Source organism: Melospiza melodia, chromosome 11 (genome assembly GCF_035770615.1).
Source record: "Melospiza melodia melodia isolate bMelMel2 chromosome 11, bMelMel2.pri, whole genome shotgun sequence".
In the NCBI taxonomy this organism is placed as follows: Eukaryota; Metazoa; Chordata; class Aves; order Passeriformes; family Passerellidae; genus Melospiza; species Melospiza melodia.
In genome coordinates this window covers 29002839-29028098 of record NC_086204.1, presented here as the reverse complement: position 1 = coordinate 29028098, position 25260 = coordinate 29002839, and the positions used below count along the sequence as shown (strand labels likewise).

At 42.2% G+C, this 25260-nt stretch overlaps 1 protein-coding gene across 12 annotated transcripts in view; it reads right to left on the bottom strand.

The window, feature by feature from the left end:
• Nucleotides 1-25260, bottom strand: part of NFIA (nuclear factor I A) — a 248614-nt gene that overhangs the window by 106988 nt on the left and 116366 nt on the right. For 11 of the 12 annotated variants that reach the window (XM_063166224.1, XM_063166223.1, XM_063166222.1 and 8 more), the window contains exon 3: nt 6386-6451. The exons of the other annotated variant lie outside the window; for it this stretch is intronic. In XM_063166224.1, the coding sequence (XP_063022294.1) occupies nt 6386-6451 (66 nt within the window). The remainder of the gene's footprint in view (nt 1-6385; nt 6452-25260) is intronic. 12 annotated transcript variants of the gene reach the window in all.

Below are 25260 nucleotides of genomic sequence, written 5' to 3'. Positions count from 1 at the left end.
ACACAATGGGAAATAAAAACATATACTGGAGCCACACTTATTTCTCCTCTCCTTTGCAGTGCTCAGCCACTCCAAGCGCAATGAACGCTTCATGTCTTTCAAGCACTGCTTTGTCATGCTATAAGCATTCATTTCATGCTTTGAATATTTCCTGTCATCCTCGCCTTGCATGAATTTTTTGTGGGAATGCTTTGCTCGTGGAGGTTAATGGTGAGCAGTAGTGGAGACTGAAGCCCTCTGTCAATGCCCAAGGCTCGAGCACTGCAGGTCACTGGTGAGAGGGGTCTCCAGCCATGCCCAGCAGAGGCTGCACTGCTGACCCCACTGACGTCCCCATTGCTGGCCTGACTGACAGACAGAGCCATTTGGATCACTGGATTCCCCCAAGAGAGTGACAGCCACTGATAAGCAGGCTAAATCCTGAGCCTACCACAGCACCCACTAAATCCTGGAAATGGTGTAACTCTGCCTCACAGTCTGGACTCAGAAAAGAATATGGTATTATAGGGGAAAATGGTGTTTTCTTTCCTAATAATTCAGATGATTCTTCATGACAGTCATGAGTCTGGATGGGAAATACACCTGGACGCTGCAAAGCCTCAATTCTAGGTTATTATGATTGAAATGCTGTATTTCTAGCTCTTTTTGGAAATGTAACGCAATGAATGAAATAAGATGAAGGAAACGCAAGACTACATCGCACATAAGCTAAATTTATAACCAGACATATCTGCTTTTGTTTCCTTGGGAAAAGCTGGCTCTCAGAGCTGCCTGCAGGCACTCTCAGGGGGTGATGAAACACAGGTTGGACCTCAGCAGACCCTTCTTGGCTGATGGGTCCTGTCAGACTCAACAGCCTGTCCTGCCCAGTCCCAGGGCAGCCAGGAGAGACCAGACCCCACCAGCACTCCCAGACTCGGCCACAGCTTCCAAGCCTGGACAAATTTCCCCACTGCTGTTCCCAGTCAGCACACAACGCGATCCGTAAGGGTGCAAATCTGTTCAGAATTTGGTCCTGGCAAGTTCCAAAGGTGCAAACAAGCTGACATCACCAGGAGCTCTGACTTCAGCGCCAGCGATGAGATTCCTTATTGGAAATGCTAAGGGCTTTTTTTTTAAAGCTTTTTCTGAAGAAAGTTAATTTTAGATTAGTCCCTCAGGCTGTGATAACTCCTCAGCGTGGCTCTGTAAACAAGAGAGGAGAGTCTTCTTGCATTTATAAGATTCTGATGCAAATAATCCCATGAACAAGAACATTAATAAAAGCTGCCGTTACTGTATTCCTGCCTTTGCAGCTGCAACTGATAGAAAACTTTCTCTGCAAGGCTCAGTTATCTCCTGAAAATGAGGTGTTTCAGGAATGTTAGTCATCTGAGACCGTGTGTTTTCTAACAGCACCAGTTCCAGCACGGTGTGTTCAGGGGGCTGCTCGTGTCCTTGCACTCCTCAGGTGGGAGCTGAGGGGCTTTTCCAAGGACAGGGGAGCCTCCAGACAAACCCAGCACCTCTTTGGAGAGTTGGTATCGAGCTCTGTTTTAAATTTGGCTGTGGAATGAACTGGATGTCCCTCAGCTGCCATTTAACCTGGGATGAGTGATGGGGACAGCCACCAAGAGCAGTCACCAGCTCTGTGCTTGGGATGAGGGTTTGAAGGGTGAGCTCTGAGTCCAAGATCCTTCCCCTGGCCCAAGCTATCCCACTGCTTGGAATGCCACATTTGGGAGCAGAAGGAAAGCATTTACAGGGGCACTGGGCTCTGCAGCCTGTTAGTTTAGGCTTAGGGGTCTTCCCACACATAATCTCCTCCTCCCTTTCAGCCAAGGCTAAATCACGCCTTCCATGACCAGCTTTGCCTGGAGAAGAAGAAACTTCTCTTTGCATTTGTTCCCACTGTGACCTTCTCTTCCCCCCACAGCTCAAGGACCAGAAATTCTTCCTTTCTGTTTTTAGGCATGGAAAAGTAAGTATATACTTAAACATTTTTCTAAGGTTTATACTCAAGTCCAATCCTACTTAAGCAAAGAATTCACAGATGATATTTACAAGTCCAGTGTAATTACTGCAGGGCTGAAAAACGAGTTCTGCCAGTTACGGTGCATCACTGTTTTTCTTTTTTCTTTCTTTTTTTTTTTAATGTTTCAATGAACAATGTGCCTTTCATTTCCTGCAATGCTGTTCAGGTACTTGCAGCTCAAAGCAGTGAAGACTGCATTAAAGCCAAAAAGCATTTGGTTTGGGCATTACACATTTTTATTTTTTAGAGAAACGCCTCTCCCTCTTCAGAAATTGTTTGAGCAATGGATTTGGCACACATTTGCAATCAGCTGTAATAATAAATGCTGCCCTGCTCACTTGAAATGGGAGAATTCACCAACTTCTTTAAAAAGAGCTCGCTCGTCTACAATCAAAGTGCTGCGCTACCATCTCTGAGGCACCGAATCAGAGTCCCCTGCTGGAGAGCAGCTGTCAGAAATGACACAGCATTCTCCTGCTCTGCACTGCACACCTCGTGTGCACCTTTACGCTGCACTTACTCACTCACCAGTGCCACCACATCAAACACAAACCCTGCCTGACATCCCCTCACTGACAGCAGCACCACAGTCATTAACTGCTCTGCTACATCCTCCCTGCCTCTCTCCAGAGCTCAGCTCCTCATGGAGCAGAGCAGAATCTGACTCTTAATATTCTCTGAAAGCCAAAATGGCAAATATCCCCACTTTGCAGACAACAAGAGCAAAAGGTTTCCCTACAAAAGTTTAAAGTAATCCTACTTACAAAAAGAAAATCTATCTGATAGCTGCTTCCACCACTGAAAGTGAGAATAAAAGCCCGAGAGAGTGTCCACAGCAGTGCTGAGCTGGGAATTCAGTTGTTCCTGATCCCCAGGCATGCAGTCACTTCACTACATCAGACTACCCATTTTGTCATCCTCCCTTCACTGAAAACTAGTTTGTTTATAAAACACAACACCAAACCAGCGCATTTAACAAGTTTTTAAGATCAATACCCCCCCTCCCTTTCTTTTTTTTTTTTTGATTGGGTGAATTGCAAAATCACTTCGTGGTGCCAACTGAAATGAAGCTTTTACATACCATTAGGCAACTACAAAAGTGGGGAATTTTCCACATGGTTGTTCCACCCAGCTGGTCAGAAAAAACCCCTCGTTTGAGCAAAATATCAGGGCATCAAAAAATGTTCTTGCCCTTCAGATGAAGTCACTGGCCTCTTTCATTATTGCCCCTGAAAATTTCCTCACCCATACAACAAACAGAGGAATCCTGGATTTTCTGCCTCTCCCCAAAAAGCTGTTTCCCATGGTGACAGAGCAGCACACCCTGTGTTGGTTTTACCCCCAGCTCCAGCACAAAACATCTGGACCTTGGACTGTCCATGACCAACAAGCCCTGTCTTGCCTGCATGGCCATCATGCTGCACCTCTGCCCTTGGAAACAATTAAATGCTTAATATTTCTGTTAAATATTTGCAGTGGTGACTGGATGGCTGCCTGGAAACTATTCTGGCTTAAGGAAGGCTGAGGGAAAGAGCAGAGTTGGTGTTGAAGCCACCACTAAGAGCAGAAGGTGTCACCACCTTCCCTGTCTGTGATGATCCTGCTCCAGAAAATGAACCAGCAAAACCCACTAGAAAAACACCAGGAGTGGTTCTAAAAAAAAAAAAAAAAAAAAAAAAAAAAGCTTTTTTTTTTTCCCATGAACTTCACTTCAATGAAGGTTAGGCACACAGGCTTTGCAAAACAACACATACAATTTAGGATGATAAATTAAAATCTGTAGTAGGAGGCCTTCTTTTTCAGGGCCGTATAGTTGACCCTTCTGAACCTACATTACTCAAGGTATGCAAAATATATGTGTATAATAAATAGCTCTAGAATTTATGGAGTGGAACAGAAAGGATATTAACAGGCAAGTAGAGAGGCTGTATAACCCTCACAAGGCCTTTAAAGATTTATTTTTTTAAAATGAAGGAATGCATGCATGGAAAAGGCAGCCCTGAATCGATACACTTCTTTGTGCCTTCCAGAAACACATGCAAAAATGCTTCCAAATCTGCCCTCAATCTGGTCACTCCACTGTTGGCATCAGTGGGAATGAGATTATTCACGATTCTATTTTTTCCTCGACTCAAAAAAAAAAAAAAAAGAAAAGAAAAAAAATAATTAAAAAATTTTTTTCCTCTCTGTGTGGGCTCATTCCCACTCTCAGTAAAATCAATTACGAGCCTCCCATTGACTCCTGAGGGATTTGGATCAGGCCCTGTGGAAGTGGGTCTACAGCAAGTGTAGAACAACGCAGTTAATATGATTTATTGTGTCCGTTCCTGTGCGTGCAGTTTTTCATTTTCTAAAGGCTGCAGTTTTGTTTTCATCCTCACGTCCAGGAGATAAGAGCTGCAGATTTGTGTTGATCTATGCTGGGTACCCCGGGGCTGGGGGCTGTGTGTGCTGGGAATGAGCTCAGCCTGCCCGGGGGGAAGGAGCCCTTCAGGGCCAGCTCTGGCTCAGAAAATCTCCCACACACGCACTGCAGAAGGTGCACAGCCACTGAGGAGGCTGCTGCTGTGGGGAAAAAATACCCTTTAGTAAAACTGAGAAAAAAAAAAAAAAAGAGAAAAATCCTTTTCCTGTTTATTAAAAAAAAAAAAAAAAATTAAAAAAAAATAAAGTACCTTTTGCAGGTCAGCAGCAAAGTTCCAAGAATTCGCTAAAAGATTGTTTTACAAAGAAGACTCAGGCTCCAAATCAGAGATATTTCATTTCACTAGGCTTTTACAGATTCTACATTATTAAACACTGACATTGCTGCTTTTCGGGGCAGTTCTTGAGTAGCAAGCTTTGTTAAAGACCAAGAAACTGCAGGGTAAGATGAACTGTGCTTTAATAGCTGAGAAAGAATATTATCTAAACATGAAATAATAACATGCTTGGTGCCTAATACATTCTAAATTAAAATATGATTTAATAAACACAGGCAACATATTCCCCATAAAAAAAAAATAGCAGAATTGGCAGAACAAAAATCACAGTTTAGTCAGTTCTTCTCTTAACCTTGCAATCCTTTGGCTACAAATTAGAATTTCTGTGAACAGGATTGATAAGGGAAATTAGACGCTGTCTTTCAGAAACAACAGCCATGTTTTAAGATGGTATGTTTAGAGATGAACAGCACAAAATCTATCAAAATATGAAACCTTTCATATCTAATGGGAGGAAAACACAGGAGCCCAAATAGCCAAAATCTCAGCAGCCCCATGAGCCCTATGTTCCATGTCCTAGGATTCATGCTGCTAGTTCAAAGGTTTTTAGGTACCTAAACCTCTTTTTCTTCCCTTAATATTAAACCCTAACCCCAAAGCAGTCCAGAGGAAGCCCCTCAGCCTCACTGTCCCTTGTAGGGGTTTATGGCAAAGCAGTTATTGCTCTGAGAAAGGGAATTCACACCTGTATCACTACAGATACAGTATTTCTACATGGGTTTACACACCCCAGAAATGGTGATTCAGGGGCATAAACCCTTCACACAAATTCTCTTTCCTGTAGAGCAGACCCCAAGTACAGCAGATAACACAATCTACATTTACATCTTATGAAAAAAAGTTCTGGTTATAGATAAAAGAAGTCAAGAAAAACTACTAGTAATAATCATCCCTTATTCTAAGTCCTAAATATAAGTAACAAAACAAAACTCAGTTGCTGATGGGCCAACAAAAATTGTTGAGGTCTACCTTAGCTAAACACAAAGAGGAAGAGAAGCTGTTCCATTACACACATAGTCATCTTTTCACATACAGAAATCCACTATTACTGAATGATTTTTTTTTCCAGGCTGCTTTACAAAGCAAACCATTGGTCCAGCAGAAGCCATCGCTTCCACTTTGAATGCAGAGGATATGAGTTTTCCCAAAAGTGCAAGTTCTTCTAATGCTTCCACTGCAGCCACTGCCACTGGAGAACGTGGAGAGAAGCACCAAGGAGCTGTGGCTGAACCTCCCTGATCTGTTTTCCTGTTGTATCTACACCCCTGAATATCTTGACTCAAGGCCCAGGGACTGAAAGCCTTTGCTATGGAGGAATAAGGATAAGGGTTGCATACAGCAGGCTCTTTTATGGCATCTCCCTAATTAAAATTAATTTTAAAGGGGGGAAAAAAAAAAGTCTCTCTCCAGGATTGGACAAAGAAATGCTACTTCAGATTAGTGAAGCAGTAGCATTTTAACTATGAGGAGAGTGCACAACCTATTTGTAGCCAACCCATGTCAATTATTCTGAATCATCTTTTTATCTTAGACATGGGGGAAAAAAAAAATCTTTATAAATTGGGGCTGTTTTAATATCCCAAAGCAGGAGCAGCAGGTAAGAACTTACCATTTTCTGGCTGGTCCTTAATATCAGCTTCACTTGGCTGGCTGGGACTTTCAGATTGACTTGAATCTGAAAAACATAAAATACAGCCAAAAATTACAGGGTCTGCTGTGGAAAATAGATCAGAGGCGCCAGACTTCCTCAAAAGGCTGAGAGTACAAACTGAGGACAGGAGTGTTGCACTAGGACATGATAATGGCAAAAGTCCCGTGCCTAGGTAATACGTTTGCTAGCCAGAAAAAAGGAAAAAAATAAAAAGAAAAAAATTAAAAAAGGGAATCTTGTTTGTGGCACTACACAGAGTGCTTGGGGTGTGTGTGTGTTGGCATAAATTAAGCTTTGAGAATCCTTCTTTTTAAAGAAGGCATATTTAAATGACTCTCCTACATGTTTTTTTATAATGCAGCCTCTATGTTGTATACAAACCAGAGCCTTACTCCAACACATAGTAAAGTCTCAAAACATATCTCCAAGCAGGCATAGAAAGGTAACTTAGCAACCCTACAGAGTCGTGGAGATTGTTGGCTACACATTTCTGGAACGAAATCTGCAAAACTGAGGGAAGAGCTGATTTTTTTTGGCGTGCTTTCGCAGTGGTTACAGCACCACAAGATCCCTAAAATGCTCGGTGCTGGTGGTGATTTGCAGTGGGATAAGTGAGTCCAGACACTGGGTGACCTGCTTTAGAACTTGTGTAAATAATCCCACAAACCTCCCAGCTAACACTCTCCAACAAGCAAAATTTATTTGCCTAAAATAATAAAATGATCTATAAAAGGGTGTGTGTAAATATGAGCGTTTTGCATTTTTTACACATTATTAACTCTACTTTATGTGAAGATGATCGCTCTTTGGTCCAAAATTTATTCTTAGTGGAAGCTTTAGTCAAACAGTATTTTCCTTCTTAATTATTTCTGTCACTATGGACTGGGAAAAAAAAGTCCCTTTACCTGTGGAAAAAATATTTTTTAAGAAATCCCTCAAATAACTGGTTTTTTGCAATTAATACATTTTTTTTCCTTTCCCCAGAAATTCTCTAATTTGTTGATCCTGTAGAAAAAGTTTTTGCTGTGAAACAAAACTTAGGCAACGAAACCGCTTGCTAATGCCTCAACACCACCCCTCATCGTGGCAAACCCATTTTCTGACTTCACCTTGACTTTGCAGAGTTTGGAACTAGCTGTCTGAAATTTGACCACATTTCAGTGAGAAGTCAACGCAAGATCAAAAGGTCACGACACTTAACTGTGATTAAATTGAAAATCTTACTTCTATTGCAACAGAGTCATAACACCACCCCTTCTTTTTCTTTGAGGTATTAATAGTGCTGGAAGAAGCAGTACTACTAGTGACCTGGGGTCAAGCAATGCTAATTTATTGCTTTAAAAAGGTTCCTTGCTTTTAAGCAAATGAAGATTTTAATTACCGCAGAGCACTATAAAGAAAATGCCTATTTTAAATATTCAAATTATATTTTTACCTGCTGACTGTCTGCTTTAGGTATCATTCAGAAGCTTAGAGGACAATCTTGTATAAATTAAAAACTACAAGTAAAAAAAAAGCACCCGCAAAATAAAACTTGATGAATTTCAGAATATAACCACTCAGAATATATAGCAAAGAAATCTTCAGTCATGATACTTCTATTAGAAATCAATTAAATTTCCCTAAAAAGTGATATAAACCCAGTATGTCACAGAATCTATTTCCTCTCTTTTGAATTTATTATTTTTAATAATTTTGCCAATGAAGCTAAAGGGGAGAAAAAAAATCCTCACTTCTGCAATTTTGTTTTAAATATTGATCTACTCAATAATCTCTCCCTGAAGCTGAAATCAATGCCAGCAGATACGCTATGGGGGTAACACGCACAGCGCTGTTGTATTCTGGATTTTGGCAAGAAGTTTCGAGTTTCCGATACCGCAAAGGTAGAAACAAAGGTAAAATATCAGGAATGTAAAATATTTAGTTAACGTTCAAAGTCAACATTCAACGGATTTCATTTTACAGGGCGGGCATCAGCCTTTTGCTTATTTTTTAGGTTTTACTTTCCCTCCAGCCAGCCATGGCTCAATCAGAGTTTGGGCTTTATGTTTCAAGTAGGCTCGGAATTCCACAAAAATTTATAGATCTGGAGAAGCTCCCGCTGAAATGTGGGACTGGGAGCGCGTTTCCCTTTCCCAAAATTTTGGAACGTGCCAGGCAGGCGGCGAGAGGGCGGCGGTGGCGGCCGCGAGAGCCGGGCTCGGCGCTGGCACCTTGGCTCCAGCACAGCCCTGCAGCCGGTGGGCAGCACGCACAGCCCAAGCTGCTCCTGCCTCGGGAGGAACAAACAAAGTACTTTTGTCTGCCTCGAGTGCTGTTTTTCCAACACCAAGGCTGGTGGCACAAGAGGGGCTCCACTGGCCGTAGGACGTTTGTTTGCACGCCGAATCTTTAACTTTCTCCCTTTATCGCCACCATGGCGTTTTTCCTAATTCTGTTTCCCCGCAACCCACCCCCTTCTGCTGAAATTAAATATTAATTTCCCAGGGAAAGACAACACAGCTTTAAGCACTATTCTTCGTGGAGAGGCGCAGGGCAGTAAAACACAGGACGAGGTAGAATTAAAGCCACTCAATCCTGCGGTGGGGATCATGGGAGGCTACCGAAAACATGGACTGGGCAAGCGTGTGCTCAGCATTGTTATGCAAGGTGGCATCTTGTGGAAACCCCAGATAAGAAGACTGAGTTGAGGCACTTAGCCAAAATGTTTATATGCAGAATTTTGCTTCCCTGATTTTATTCAGATGCCGCAGATGATCCGGCACATATAAATGTGCCGCCACATGGTTAAGGGATTGGCAAAATCAGAGCCGTTGTGTTTTACAGTCTTGCCTAGGACGAGGGAGTCTTGCTCAGCCTCCACCACTCGCTCTCTGCTTTTTCAGCAGTTGGCACTAACTCCTGTCGGGGCTTTTTTGTTGTTTTGCACATGGAAACTTTCAAATTCCAGTTTTCTGAACGTTTAGTGTTTTGCGGGCTCGGCTACGACAGGAGGGGGAATGTCTGTCCTGCTGAGTCAGTTAGCCAAACAGGTGACCGGAGGAATAAATTAATTTTTGCCCATACATAATTGATATAAATGGAAGATCGTTTTCATAAGCATTTGCATTAAATCAATAAAATCACTTACTATAGAGCAGTTTAACAATTCATTTGATTTTCTCTTTTCTATATATTTGATAGCCACTCTGCAAAACAGTATACACTTTATGCCTATTTTCTTTAGCAACAACACTGCCAGTTAAATTCTACCACCTGCAATAATTAGAGCCATTGGAAAACATACAAAACAAAATATACAGTAGATGCGAGCCCCTCTTGAATCCACGGCCCCCTGTGGCAACGAGTTTCATTGGTGCCTTAAGCTAAGGCTGGTAGGAAGCCAAAGAATCTGTATATTACAATAAAGTGCATGTTATTAAGGGGAGGATTTAAATGATTTCAGATGGAGTTGGAAATATTATAGTGAGGAACCACTATTAAGATTGCTGATTAAAAAAAAAAAAAATCACCAAGGAATCTAGTTGTATGTTTAAGGAAGCTTAACCTTGAATAGCACAAAGGGTTTTATTTGGGGGCTTTTTTAGTTAGAGAAAAGTTAGTGGCTGGAATGTTTAACCCTGAGCTAGCTGGGGTTTGAGTGAGTCTGTGCACTGGGCTCAAGGTTACTGGTCAAGAGAAGCTCAAGCGGATCTGCTATCAACCACAACCATGGCAAACAGGATCAAAAAAACATGTTGAAGCTATTTTACTCTCCACTTCCAAGAATCAATCATGATTAAGGGATAAAGGAAAAAAAAAATACGCAAACAACAAAACAGGCTAGTTTTTCAAAGTAGCATTTCCTCTCACGTCTCTATTCTCCGCTCCCTTTTGGATCTGTTCCTTAAGCATATGCTACCTCAGCAGGACCCAGCCCCAGATCTGCCTGATCCCAAACCCTATGCAGGCAGGGACCTCCAGCTCCGGGATGGAAGCTCTGGACTTCTCAGGCTGCAGTTTTCCCTTTCAGCTGCAGCAGGAGCACAGCTCCAGCTGGGCTGCACGGCGGCTGCAGGGAAGCAGGGCTGGCGGCACTGGAAGGGAGCGCTCCATTGTTTGGAAAGAATAAAACCTTCCCAGGAAAGTCTGGCCCGTGGACAGCACCAATGTCAACAGACTGACAATGTTGTTCTTTTTTGCAGACCGTGACACAGACGGTGAAGTGTTGTTGCACTCCTCCACCAAAAAAGCCTCTTTTGAGTGCCATGGCACTTGCAATTGCTAAACCACTCCATGGCCACCTGACTGGGGAGAGACGGGACACTTTGTGGAGCACTCCCAAAAACACACTGTGTTTTCCAGGGCAGGCTGAATCCAGCCTGGAATTCACTGGGGTGGCAGTGACCCTCCTCATTGTCTGCTGGTTTGCGCAGACCCAGTGAGTGGGTGCCAAGACAATTTTTACCTCTGCAGAGCAGCTCCCCAGCAGAACGTGAGCCTCTGAGCAGCCTGTGAGCTACCACAGGTGCAGACACATCTATCCTGGAAACAGTAAAGGTGATCCCCACGTAGTGCAGGAAAAAAATGACCGGCGATGCCAGATGAGCAGGGCAGCACCGCCACTGCCCATGCTGAGCCTGCTCTGCAGTGAAATACAGCAGGTTCCTCTCCTCCACCAGCCCAGCACCTCACAGGAGCACCACAGAAGTGCACAAGCTAAATTTTCCATTCATATCATGTTTTGGGGGTGGGGGGAATACTGTATAATAAACTGACATATTTTATTCAAGTTTCAGAGCCCTATTTGTAATAAAAAATTTATATGGCTGGGTTGTGTTCATGCAATAAATTTTTCATCTATAATTTTGGGCATGGATTCTACCAAAGATTTATATACATTAAAAAAAAAAAAAAATTGAAATCATGCTCTTTTATATACAGTCTTATGTGGTGCGCTTAAGGGATTTACAAACAGAAACCAGCACCAGGACTGGGGCTTTTTTACACTCACTTTCCCTTCATTATACATTATAATATAAACACATAGGGGTCACTCCATACATGCTACAATTATTATTTACGGCGATTTTGGTGGCTACTAGGATTTCTTTAAAGGAAGGCCTGGCTCTCCATTTTACTCCAGCCATTGCTTTCAAGTCAACTTTAATAGGGAGTTCAAAGTGCTCCATTATCATCTACCTCACCATCACACATGTACACGCCAGCACCAGATTCCCAGTTTTATTCCATACCCCTGCACTGTACACTCCATCCCACGGCTCCCCAACAAGGTTCTGCACTGGTAAAATCCCTGTGGTGCCAGCCTGGTTTTTCTTTTTTATAAGGCAAGGACTCTTAATTCCTGTACACTGGGAAAGAGATTATCTTTGATAATGGAAATGTAAATCAAAGCTTGCTGTTGTTTATTCCAGACAGACATTTGTGTGTTAAGTCTGTTTATCAGGCAACACTTTGTCTAAGCCAGGAAGTAGTCAGCCTTTGTAACAAGATGTATGCAAATGATTTTCCCATCAGCCCCTGCCACAAAACTTTTGTGGCAAAAAAAAACCCCTCCTTGTTACTTCACCACTAAGACGCTCCTAAGCTACCCCGTAAGCAGACTAGCAACAAAACAGCCAGCTAGACTATGCTGATGAGTTTGAATGAGCCCAAAACATGTGCCCACAGTCTGTTGCTCGGTATTGTAAGCAGACTTTGTGTATTACATCTGTTTATCAGGCAACACTCTGTCTGCTGGGCCGGCTTTGTACCAAGGTGGACGCAAACAAAGATCTCCAAAACTCCCTCCCTAACTTTTTTTTTTGGCTGCAGAAATTCCCCCTCACTTCCCTCCTCGCTGGGAATAAGAAGGCGAAACTTCACCGAGACCCTAAAGCTGTATCAAAATGGTTTCATTTTAAATCAACTTTCTTTGTTCTCACAAGCCCATAAATGATTTACTGCTATCGTGTGATAGCCTAGAATGTGGGGAATCTGTGTATTCCCATATTTGTTCCTTGATATTACAAACAAGTATTTGATTCACTTGTAAATGTTTGTTTTTAAAACAGTTTACAGCCTTTGATTCCTGCTTACTGATTCATTTCTGGAACATTTTCTATTTATTCCTTTGCAGTAGCAAACGTTAATTTTGACTTAATTCAAATTGTCATCAAAGGCTTCCTTAAGAAATCCCACAGCACAGATTTTATTTGTTATAATAAAATATTCTTAAAGTAAACATCGTGCGACTGTGTTTTTTTTAATTCCAAGAGATACAAAAATCCGTTACCCAAAGGATTCAAATTGGTTCAGCCCTTTTTCCTAGACAAAATAAACACTTTAGGACTTTACTTGTTTGTATTCTCCTCAGTGGTGCTGTATGCATCACCAGCTAAAAACAAAGAAACTTTTAGCTGCTCAGACAAAATGCAGAAGCTCCCCAAACAACGAAACGGGGGGGGGGTGGGGAGGCATTCAGAAAGTCTGACAGTCCATTCAATATAGGGATGATGGCCATAATGCATCCAGGGTCCCCTTGCTAATTAAATATGCATTGGCACAGTTTTGATCGATGCAAGCCATGGATCAGATGACACACCTGCAAAATCTTGAGCCCAGAGCTCCCAGGAAAAGGAAAATACAGGCTGTCTCCTTATCTTTGTTTTCAAAGGCTCTCAATTTCTGTGCTTAGATATCTAATTTAATTCTCTCACCCCTCAGCAAACTGGATTACGAAAGTCAATACTGCCATTGTGCATCGACAGGAACACACAGCTTTCCTTTTATTCAATTTAGCCATGACCTTTAGACAAAGATAATGACAACTGTCTAAAAGTAAGGTAAGGCCTTAAGGAAGACCCTGCTGAGGGGCCCCTCTCGCTTTCCGTGGCTCCTCCAGCCAGGAAGAGCCCACCAAGCCATGGAGCAAATCCCGAAATAATTTCCCTCCCCAGAGCACAATGACCAGGAGTAGCCTGGCAGAGGGGCTCCCTCGGCCTCCAAGGGCTCTGTCCCACCCTGAGGATGTGGGACACGCCAACACCAGAGGCCAGACCCTCAGGAACCCTTTGCCAAGAGGTGGCCACATGTCCGGATGAAGCGCTCCAGGAGCAGAGCCGGGCGCTTCCACAAGGAGGGACCACGCTGCCCCATTTTCCCTGCGGCTGCTGGGGACACAGTGAAATGGGAGGGTCAGGAGAGCAGCACCAAGTTGTCATTGCTGGCCCTGGCACTGGGGAAGAGCGGCACCCCCAGAGCTGGGATGGAGCCCGCGTGGCGCGACGGCAGCAGCAGCAGCAGCAGCAGCAGGAGGAGGAGGAGGGAGCCGCACGCGGATTTTCCTGGAGCTGAGCTGGAGCCAATGGAAATGACATTACTTTCCAATAGGTCTCGCATCAATATTTTTAGCAGCCTCCCTACAACGAGATAGCATCTTTCTAATACATCTGTAAGGGAAGGAGAGAGAACATGCTCTCAGCTAACGAACAGCTATCAGGCAATAATCCACTTTGCTACCTGCAGATACAGGTTGTACCTGAACCAGTGATGGAGGCATATAAAAATTCATATTGATTGAGCAGCCCAACTCCACAAAATGTGAGCTTCCATGCTGCACAGGGTTTTAATTCTGCAGGATTTTTTTTTAGCCGCATTTAAAAATACACTTGGCATTTCTAGCTGTGGACCAATATTTTTCTCATGTCTTTTTATACAGATTTGGAGGGAAAGATATTTGTAATGGAAAAAAAATATGTGCAAAGTTGGATTGCTAAGTTTCTGTAATCTTGGGAAATAAAAAAAACCAGCCTATGTAAGAGCTACAAGAAACCATATGGATCAACAAGAGCTGCCCTCATATCCCTAGGAAATATATATTAACCTACATTTCATCATCATAAACCCCAAAATAAAAAATCTAATTAGAGTCTCTACCCTCAGATTCACTTGCAAAAAATTTGCTTATCCCCCTCACAAAATGATTTACAGTACTTACATCCATTTCTTCAGAGTGATTTAAATTTATTGAATCATTTCAATTTTTAGAGAGCTTCCATTTGGATCTGTACGGGTTTCTAGACATATGCAGTGCTCAGTTATTTAAAATTAATTGCAGTACAATAATTTTAAATTGCTTCACACTATACGAATCTCAAGTGCTTTGAAATATTTGAACCATTCTATTTAGAAGCCATCAAACTTCTGAGCACATGCATCAAAGAGTTGTTTTAAAAGCCAAAGGGCCGTCCTGATGATCCCAAAGTGCAGGTGAGCTCAGCTCTGGGCATGCTCAGTGCACACAGACCTGGATTTATAGAACAATTCAACAAATTTTGCCTGAATGTCAATCTTTAATTAACAAAAACTGATCCTGTAATAATTTCAAACCACTAAAAAAATTCTAAAACTAGAAAAGCACTGTTATAAAATAATGGCATACATTAAAACTATTATTACTTCTAATGTATATTTATAGAACATCCTTTTATCCTGAAAATTAAAACAGCTTATTAACATTAAACTAAGCTTTACAACACCTCTGTGGGAAAGGTGAGCATAACTATGCCCACTTTATGCAGGGATGAAGGAGGCACATAGAGGTTAAGTGATTTACCTTGAGAGGCACAGTTACTAACAGGAGTAAAAAGCACAGGGCCGGGCTCCTGAGCTCTGGATAATAAAGTCTCCCTCCCACCAAAGCAGCCATTACAATGGCAATGGCAGAGCCCACTTAGGAAGCCTTCAACTACATTATGTAGAAAATTATTTGGTAGAGCGGATCCAAAGTCACCTAGAAGGGGATATTTCCAGTCCGCTCGGCTCCTGTTTCACTTGCCTTTCTTTTTCTCGTTAGTTATTTTGAAAAACAAGAAATCATCTCTCTCCAGAGTATTTTCTATCTCAGTTTAACAATAACAATAGTATGTAGGATGACTAAAGAGCTGGTTTTGCAATGCCTGACTTCATCTACAAAGGCAAGTGGAGATGAGCCTGTGTGATGGGCAGATCTGGTAGCTTTGGTCAAAGGCCCTCCATTCTGCTTTTGTGCAGTTTTACCCTGGTGAGAAAACCACCATCAGCAAAGCAGGATTATGTCCACCATATGGTGAGACTCCATTGGCGATCGTACAGCCACCCAATTAATCTCTATCCCCCACCATCCCCTTGTTATTTATTTATTGTGACAAACTCATCCTTCTGGGACCCTGGGCGGGGAGCAGCGTATTCCCAGGCTATTGGCGTCAGTGCCCATCCTCATCCTTTATCCCGAGCAGGAGCTGGCGAGCTGGCGCCTTTCCTCCGGCCAAGGCGCGCCGCGCTGCAAGGTCACGCCCAAGGAGGATCTCTGGATTTTCCAGGGCAGATTTTTTTTTCAAAACTGCCTCCATCAGAAAGCCAAATAAGCCCTTGACAACAAGCACACGCTTCACAAACTGCTGTCCAGAGCTGGCCATTCTAGCGGCACACGGATAACCACGCTGTTCGCGGGGACCATCAGCGTGCTCCTACATTTCAGTCCGTGCCTGTTCCCAAGGTCTCTCCACGGCCTCAGCCATTCCAGGCTTCATCAGCCAGCAAAAACAAAGAAAAGCCTTCACCACACCAACGAACTGGGCACGAGCCCCAGCCTCCTCCTTTTTCAATCTCTCCCTCTTCTCTTTCCTCGAAAGGACAAGTGCAACATTTTCCTGTGATCAACCGAAAACTCAACTAGGAATCTGTACATCCAACAGAGTGAAGAATACTTAAAAAGAACTAATATCTCAAAGAATGGGCCCATTTTCCCTATTCAGGATGATTCTATTTCACACAGGGAAAAACAATGTTGATGATAAAAATATGTGTGGCTATTTCAGAAATAAACAAAAGATGAACTAATATTCCATGGAGATTCTGTCAATAGCAGATTAATAACAAGTTACAGATGAGGCAGTCTAAGCAAAGTTTAGGTACTATTTTTTTATTGTGGATCTACACTTGCAGTCCCGTTTTCACAACTCTTTTATTTTGATGTACCTGACACTTTTCCTCTTGGCTCCCATTTCAGTCCCTCTTAAGTACATATTTGGTTGTAGTGGCCAAATTTTTTTTTTCTTTTTTCTTTTTTTTTTTTTTTTCTGGCAGATGTCTTTTCCTTGTTCTGTGCACTGCAAGGAGTTCAACGTGGCATGTGAAAAATTTCCATTTCAGGTTTTCTTAAGCTATATACAAAATTAAACTGCTGGCAAAAATACATAGATATATAAAATTATACAGCAGAAAAAGCTGCTCGATAGCTCCCTTTTTTTCCCTTCCTCCTTTCCTTTTGCCTCTTTTTCCCCCCAAAATAATTGCAGAAATACTGCCATCAGCCCAAAGCCTTTCTCCAAGTGTAAAGTCAGAGGGTTCTGCCCACAAAGAATTGCCACTGACTGTTGCTCTGTGGATCTGTTTCTACTCTCACAATATTGTAGACTGCGAAGGAGAACTGAGAATTACCATAAAAATCGGGACGTGTTTTGTTGCATCAGTATCATGTTGGCATCAACACCACAGACTCGGGCAGAAAAAAAAGCAGCCTTTTGGTAGGCAGCCTACTTGGTCTGTGTTTCTGCTGTGTTTGTAAGCCATGCAAGTGGAAGAGAAAGTTAAAACTTGGAGAGAAGGAACATCCTGCAGGCTCGGCATGAGTAACAGCAAAATCTGAGGTCCAACCACCATAAATCATGGAGAAATGGAATTATATCTACACCTCAAAGGACACTGGATCACTATAAATGCAGAAAAGGGTTGGGTGTATATATAGTTGGCCCCCGAAAAAAATATTCAGCATAATGTGTTGACTCTGAAAATGCATCCTAAAATCCATTTTCACTTGGTCCCAATGCCGCAAGTTCGTATTTTGAGGAAGGAATTTAAAACCAGAAAAGTCCAGAGCTCTCCAAACCCGTAACTACACTGCGTAGACGAAATTTTAATCAAACTTTTAAAGCCATGGTTATGATCTGATGAACAGACAGCTTGACTTGATTACATTTTTAAGTTTCAGTTTCTATTTCTGTTTTAAGATGAAAAAGATCATAGAGTGTCAGAAATTTGAATACTGAATAGCAAAAGCTCTTGCAGGTTTAGAAAGCATATAGAAAAGCTGGCAAAAGAAAACGCTATTCCATTGCCACCATCTGCTTTCTGGCATATTGAAGAAACTTTACTAACAGCAACATTTTCTTGCATTAGAATATCTGCTAATTAGTTTTGTTGTAATTTTTTTTTTTAAATTACCTTTTACACAGAAGGCAAATAGCCAGGTTTTTTGGCTGGCTACACCTTACACCACGTCTGATAACATTTTCACATTAAGTTCAGTTTACCTCACTTTTTTTTTTTCTATCAAAATCCTATCTTTAGCATAGTCAAAGCCTGCAAAAACTTTGCCTTGCTGAGACTAAAGAAAAAAACATCAAACATATGAAGTGTTAAAAATCGCTGAATAACTCAAAGGAAAAAAGATAATTTTGAAGGCGTTTTGGCTGAAATCTATTTTCCTTTGAATTGCATGAGTGTTTTAAAATGTTAAAAACACTACAGAGTGACTAATGAATGTAAAAGAATGATAAAGAGTATGGGTCCAGTTATCAGTGATGTGCCTAAAACAAAATAATTTTGGACAGTCTGCCATGCAAATATTGACTAAAATGTCATAAATAATGTCTGCAACAAAGGGAATCCTGCAAAGGAATATTCTGTTGTACTTAATGCATTGTAGAGTGTGCCTTTTAGCAAGCAGTACGTTACAGAGCCTGAAAACTTCAGTTTGACAAAAAAAATCCCCCTAAAATTCCCCAGACAAAAACATTACTAATGTTGTTTATATTTTTCTTCTTCAGAAACAGACCTTGCAAAAAGTTAAAGGTGCAGCCTTACATTTGGGAAAGGGTTCACTTAGAAGCTGATTTTCAAAAGAAACCAGTCGTCCAAAAATTACAAACAGACCAAATGTAGCCACCTCATTGACTTACAACTACTCCCTCTGCCATTTTTAACAGGATTTCCACCCATTTCTCTGCTGGCAGGGAAGAGGCTGCTCGCAGGTCTTTGTCAGAAGGTACTGAAATCAAATGCAAAGACATTAAGTTGACCACTGCCCTGGGCCAGAGCTGAGAGGTGGCAAAGCTGCTGTTCCAGCACTTCTTAGGGCCTAATTCTGTCTCAGTTCCAGAGTCCAACGGTCAGAAATAAAAATGCAATCCTGTGAGAATTATGGCAGCACACAGAGTGGCCAGGAAGGGCTCCAAACCACCCTCAAAATCACAACATTTTAGCAGTTTTACTATTTTTTTAGTAGCACTGGAATATGATGTCAAAATGAGGGAAGTTGCATGAAGAAATCCAGATTACCTACATCTCCACTGACACACTGTGCTATGTGTAATCACAAACAACCCAGTCACTTTTTTTTTTTTTTCTGAAAGTCTACTAAAAAAATTAAACAACTGGGTCTACACTGAAACCTTCTGCATGTTTTCCAAAATTTCATTTCTGAGAAAAATTTCACAGCCACTGAGATGACAAAAAACAAAGATATTTTACATTTCTAAAGCATCTTTCATCCAAGATCAAAGAACAACATCAACAATAATTCTCAAAATACTCCTTTGAAACAGAAGTACTAAAAGGAGTACTATTAAATTTTTTTTATCTTTATCTAGCTTGATCTATTTTCTTTAGAAAATGCTGGTTACTGTAGCATCTCTCTAAGCAGATGAGGACTATAGGTTAAGTGACTTGACCAGAAACACTTACTCAGTGGAAGTGATAATGCTCACATTTGGGAGTCAAGATTTCTAAACCTTTCATCCACTAATTAAAAACATATATCAATGTAAACTGATGTAGGAAGCATGGAAACCCCTCAACCATCACGAGGCAAGGGAAGGATCTGGAATCAGCAGCACACAAACCAGGTGGCAGGACATGCTGTGGCAGCGTGGATGGACAGATCAATAAGTGTGTGACGGTAACAAACTACAAATGAAGACAATGAGCACATATTTGCTGTTTTTCAAACGTCTTGAAAAAAATTAAGTAAAATTTCTTATCAAAGATGAAAAGCCCTTCTACCCCTGAGCCATGCAGAGAAGTGCTCCCTGCTCTCCCATGGAGGCTCAGGAAGAGCATGGCTTTTCCAGATGCACCACAGGTCACCCACAAAAAGATTGGTGGGCTGTGTGGCAGGGTCTGTGGCCAAAGAATTTGTTTAACGCGAAACTCAGAATTATTTAAAAAATAAATTACAAACTGCGTTACACACCATATAATTCAGCCTTTGGGCCAAGATAATTCTTGACATAACCCAACTGGAATTACAGCGGGGAGAGACTTAGCACAGCGCTTTCATAAGGATCCTTTCCCTATCATTGCTGCAATCAGGTCGTGTGTGGGTATAACTGATAATCTCCTGCCTGCTCTGTAACATGGATGAAATGTTATCGACTCTTCTGCCTCGTCAGAGAGCAGCACACGCTCTGCCAGCGTGCACAGAACCCACTGCTGATAAAAGCAGCCCCTGTTTGGAGAGGTGTGCTTTACAGTCCTTGTGGGGTTTTTTTTCTGCAGCAGAGGAGCTGTTGGACAATGAAGAAAAACATTTCAGCTCCCCTGAAAGTTTGACTGTTCCTTTTCAAACAATACAACACAAGATTCGGGACATACTGCTGACACAGCAACATGAGTGCCTCAAAGAAACTGTGGGAAATGTCAAATTTATGGTCCTATGGGTGATTGGTGGAAGGTTTCTTCCCCCCCCTTCAGCAAGCCTCTGTCAAAAACAGAGCCTCTAGAAAGTTTTTGGCTACGTCCCAGCAAAGCAGAAGGAAGCTGTATCCCACACTTCCCTTGGGACTTAATGAAATATACAGCCTCTGGGCTTCTTTCAATTTGGTCTTTCAGATTGCTAAACCAGTGAAAGAAGGATCCTAGCTGTCACAAACGTCACATGTTTGGGGTCACCTGCTGCTCGGGGGTTCTCATGCCAGTTGTTGACATAATAAGCACCCCTTACACTTTAATTACAATTCACAGTGTGCAAACTCTGCAATCTGCTTTAAGGCAGACAGTCTTTTAAATCAACACTAAATTCTACTACTGTTCGAGCAGAAATGGGAGGAAAAAGATGTCCAGCTGACTGAATAATTGTATTCAAATATTTGTGATCCCAAAGAAAAGTAAGCACTATCCAGTGAAAAGAGCAACTGTATTGCCTGTAACACTTCAGAAAGCGTAGCTAAAACTCGGCTTGCTCCTCACAGTCACGCAGACGAGGCACGTGAGGCGTTCTCATTTGATGAGCTCTTTGCAGAGCTCCTGCGAGCACAGACCTGAGCACCCAGCTGTGTTTGTCCTGAGCAGGGAGCGGGCTGGACACAGTGCCGGACACTGGGATCCCCAAAGGGAGGGAGGGAAACTCTCAAGCCCTCTTAGCACGAATTTCAGCAGGACTTGTGCAATGAAAGCACGAACGGGAAGACGTGTTTATTTTACTCTGGAATGCTTTATTTAGTTCGGTACAAGAAACATTGGGTCTACTTAAAAATACTTATTATTTTGAGAAACAGATGAGAGTCCTTCAGTTTCCTTGACCACTACCTCTTTTTTAACTATTACTCCTAATAAAGGCATATCGAGACCACCAAACTTGAATAAATTGCACCAGTTGGAAAGGAATAAAAGTCTCCTCTCCTTATATGCTAGAGAAAATCCATTTCAGTATTCATGCATCTAAAAATGCCTAAAGTAAATTATATTATTTACAGGGCCTTGGTTGCATCCACCTTTTCCCATGGAAAGAAAAAGACCACGAGAGGGGATAACAGAGCTCTGGGAGTACTTCTAGAAGAATTTCTGTGCTTGCCCTGCTAGAAACGCTGTTAAATTGTGGGTTATGGATCACACTGTCCACACAGGAAAGGCAGCACAAGCTCCAGCAGCTGCGCTCTGCACAAATTCACCCTCCGTGCTCTCGGGGAAACAAAGGAGAAGTCAACAGCCTGATACAAGGGCCTGTTCCTATTAAAATCAACAGGAGTGACTCTGGCCACAGGAGAAGTTGTCCAAGTGGCTTCTTAGGGAAGAGCAAGGATGGATTTTAACCATGCCAAAGAGGAAGGATCCTTGTCCCTCGGCCGGGAGGGACAGAACCTCCTCTTGCTGCCTCTCGCGGCTCTCCCTCCTCGCTCGCTGTACCGGCGACCTCAGATAAACTCGAAACGTTTTGAAATTATCATCAGACTGTGAAGCACTTCAATGAAAATCTATAAAACAAATTTATAGTGTGCATTCATGTGTATTATACATACACTTAGAACGGGATTTATCATTTAGCTGACCTTTGGAACACTGGTATTTTTAGATCCAGAAAAATGTGTGTTGATTGTACTTCAACCCAGTCCCCTTACAATGTACCAACTCCTTGATATCTTACTACAGGAAAGATAATTGCAATGAATTTTTATATTTCAGCACATGGGAAGATAAGATTAGACAGTAGGGACATAAAAGCAAACTGCACCACATAAAAGATAAGTTTCTGAAAGTTACAATTTACACCAAATGTTACAGATTAAAATGTTCAAAGCTATTTATAGGACCTTGTGCTGGTCCCATTATAGACCATGGGAAGACAGCAAAGAATCAGCTCTACCTTTTCCTTAATCGCTTCCTCCCATACCTAAAAACCCTTTGGAGCACACAAATTATTACTGATATTAAGACTATTACTAATTCCCATTACCACTCAGGTAAGGACACAGGTGCCTCAGCAAACTGGCCCCAAGGTTACATGTGCTGTGCAGACCTCACCATCCAAGAGGATTGTTCCTGCTCTAATGGGATTAACTACAATCTGAACAACTCATCCCAAAAGGTAAATAAACATTTGATTTCCCTCTGCCATCTGCATGTGCCACGTTTGCCTCTGTCAACTGAGTGTCTTGTATTTTTAAAATGGGATATTTCTTCTTCTTTATTCCCTACTATTAAGTTGCCACCAACAGCAGCTTGGAAGAAATAAGGAACAACAGCAAGAGAGATACATTTACCTCCAATACAAGGTACAAAAAGCCAGAGCTGAAAAGCAAATCAGAAGTAGGGAAATGCATTGAGGGAGGCACACAAAGTGCCACACGATTCCCCGACACGCAGCAGGCAGCAGGCGCAGCCGCTGCCCACCAAAGGGCACAGGTGCAAGGGCAGAAAAAGGAGCCAGAGCAGAGCAAAGTTTGCAGCAGAGTGCTGGCTAATAAATGACACCCTCTGGAAGCTGTGCTGGCAGCGGCAGCGCCCGGCACCCGCTGCCTGCGCGGAGCCTCGCGCTGCTCCCAGCGCCGCGGAAACAAAGAGCGCTCACCGCGCCAGGCCGCGCTCCCTCCAGCGCGCTCAGGAGGGATTTCTCAATCACAGCTCAGCCATATTTTCTGCTTTCTTTCTCAAACTTAACCTTCTCTGAGGACTGCTTCTATGAATAGGCTCAAATTTCAGCCACTCCTGATGAAGGCCTTTACGGAAAAAGTGTTGCTAGAAATGTCTGACAAGGGAAAAGTGATTTTTTTTTTTCCCCTCCCCTACTATACAATTACTAAAAACATACGGTGGAAGAGATTCCGTGCAAACCTGGAGTGTGGTCTGTTTTCCACAAAGACGAGGGAGGAAAAGTTGCAGCCCCAACCACGGGATTGATAAAAGAAGGAGCAATGAAGGAAACTACTTTGAAAACAGAAACTCTGTCAGCCAGTGCAGTAAAGAGTAACTCCATACACAAAATTACATGTAGACAGAATCAACCCTGCTTTCAGGCTTTGTGGGTGTGAGCTGTATACAGAGTGTTTGGTGAAGCCCAATTCATGTTCAAAAGAAAATTAAACCAAAGAATAAGTTTTTAAAAGGAGCCTTTGAAGCAAAAAGCAATGATGTGTGAAAGACAGAACCAGAAGAGTTTATTTAAACACACAGCATAGAAAACAGGGAAAACAGAAATTAGGAAATTAGAAGAACAGTCAAGAAGGCACCCAGCAGCCTTTTCCTGGAACTAGAAGTTCTTATATCTATGAATATTTTATCCAGATTCAACTATCTTTTTCAAGTTCTTCCTATTAAAATTTCAGACATTTTCTACAATAAAATCAGAAAAGTGATTAGAAATGTATTGGTAGAAGATATAAAATTAGTTGTGTGTGGATGTTACAAAGGATCTGGGAACCTTACACCCTTTAGATCTGCTTATTTAACTATTTAGCAGCACAATTTAAAATTTGCATATGACTGGTTTGATGCCAAACCATAAGAATAAAGCAGGAATGTCTCTGTCCTATGAATTTCAAATTCAGGGTTTTTTTAACTTAGTCCTCAAATGTGAACTGTGCTCTCTTCCTAAAATTATTATGTAGCCCATGATCTAGGTAGAAAAATACACGTAAGACTTTAAAAGAGGCTGCTTTTTTTCCCCCTTAAACTTCCTATCAAGAGTAAATAATTTTGTGAACGTGCTCAGAAAATGGATATTTCATGCTGGTTCCAAAAGAGGAATTTCTTCATTTAGCAAACCCAAACCTAAAAATAAGTGTCTAAAACTGAAAAAAAGTTAGCAATAAACCCCAGTTCCTCATGGCACTGCAGTGCCTGACAATGCTCAGTGATGAGGAAAGTCTGGCCCATCCTCTTACAACAGTTCTCTCATCCTGAAGAAGTTCCAAAATAACCTCTGTGATAAAATCAGTCCAGGCAAGCACAGACCCTTCCTGTAAATGTCTCCCAACTCTGCCCATTGCTTTTTTGTGGGACAGCTCTGGTTTTATGGATGCAAGGATGTACCCAGTCCATCCCAGTGAGTAAGGTGGGAATGCCCATCCTCCTGACTAACCAAGGTATGGGCAGCCAGCCCTCAGCACATCTCTGCAGAGCTCTAGTTTGCCCAGTCTCTGCTAGATACTAATTTTATTATGGCAGGATAAATAAAACAGGAATAGCAAGGTAGACAGAAGACTGCCAGAGTTTACACTGTTATATTTTTATGTATGTGCCCTGCAACTCAAACTTCTGGGCAGAAGTGATGGTGCCATGTAACCCTAACTACAGCCTATGTGTGCAGGTGTGGCTGTGTCCCTGAAGTCCTCCTTCATCTCACAGCCCAGAAATCTAACCTGGAAAAAAGAAGAATATCTTTCTTGCAAGGTATGTGGTTTGGTCCAAATTGAGGGAAGAAGCTGAAGAAAAATAGTCGTTTTAGGTGCCACAGCTCAGTTAATAGGGGCTGAGTCCATTAGTCATGACAGGCAAGCCTGCAATAAATTATGACTGCCTTGTGCTCCCCCACTAGGCAAAATCCTTCCCTGGTTCTTCGCCACTCCTCACTCAAGAGCAATACCCAGGACAGATTCCAGGACAATTTGCTCTGTGCTGCTGAGACTGAGAAGCAAGGACACTGGAGGGGTGAATGCACCAAATATCTGACTTTGCAGCTTTCTCAACCTTACACAGGTTCCATAATCCAAGCAGAAACTCTTCCCATTCCTGCAGCTGCTGAAATGCCTACAGGCTGCTCCTGCATGATCCAGGAGAGGGCTCATCCCTTACCCCTGCACGGGGACCTCAGTGCCAAGTCCAGGATCACTAATTGTGACAAAGACTAATTCTGACCAGGATTAATTTTGATCAGGACTGCACCCCTGCAGATCTCCATTTTGCTGAGCTCTGTTGAAGCAAAGAACAGAGAGCCCTTGCCTGGAAGAGCTCACGATTTACTAGGCCTACCAGGGGAGCAGGACAAGCACAGCACCTAAGTCTCCTGCCAAGTGTAAATCTTCAGAGCTCTGCCTCCA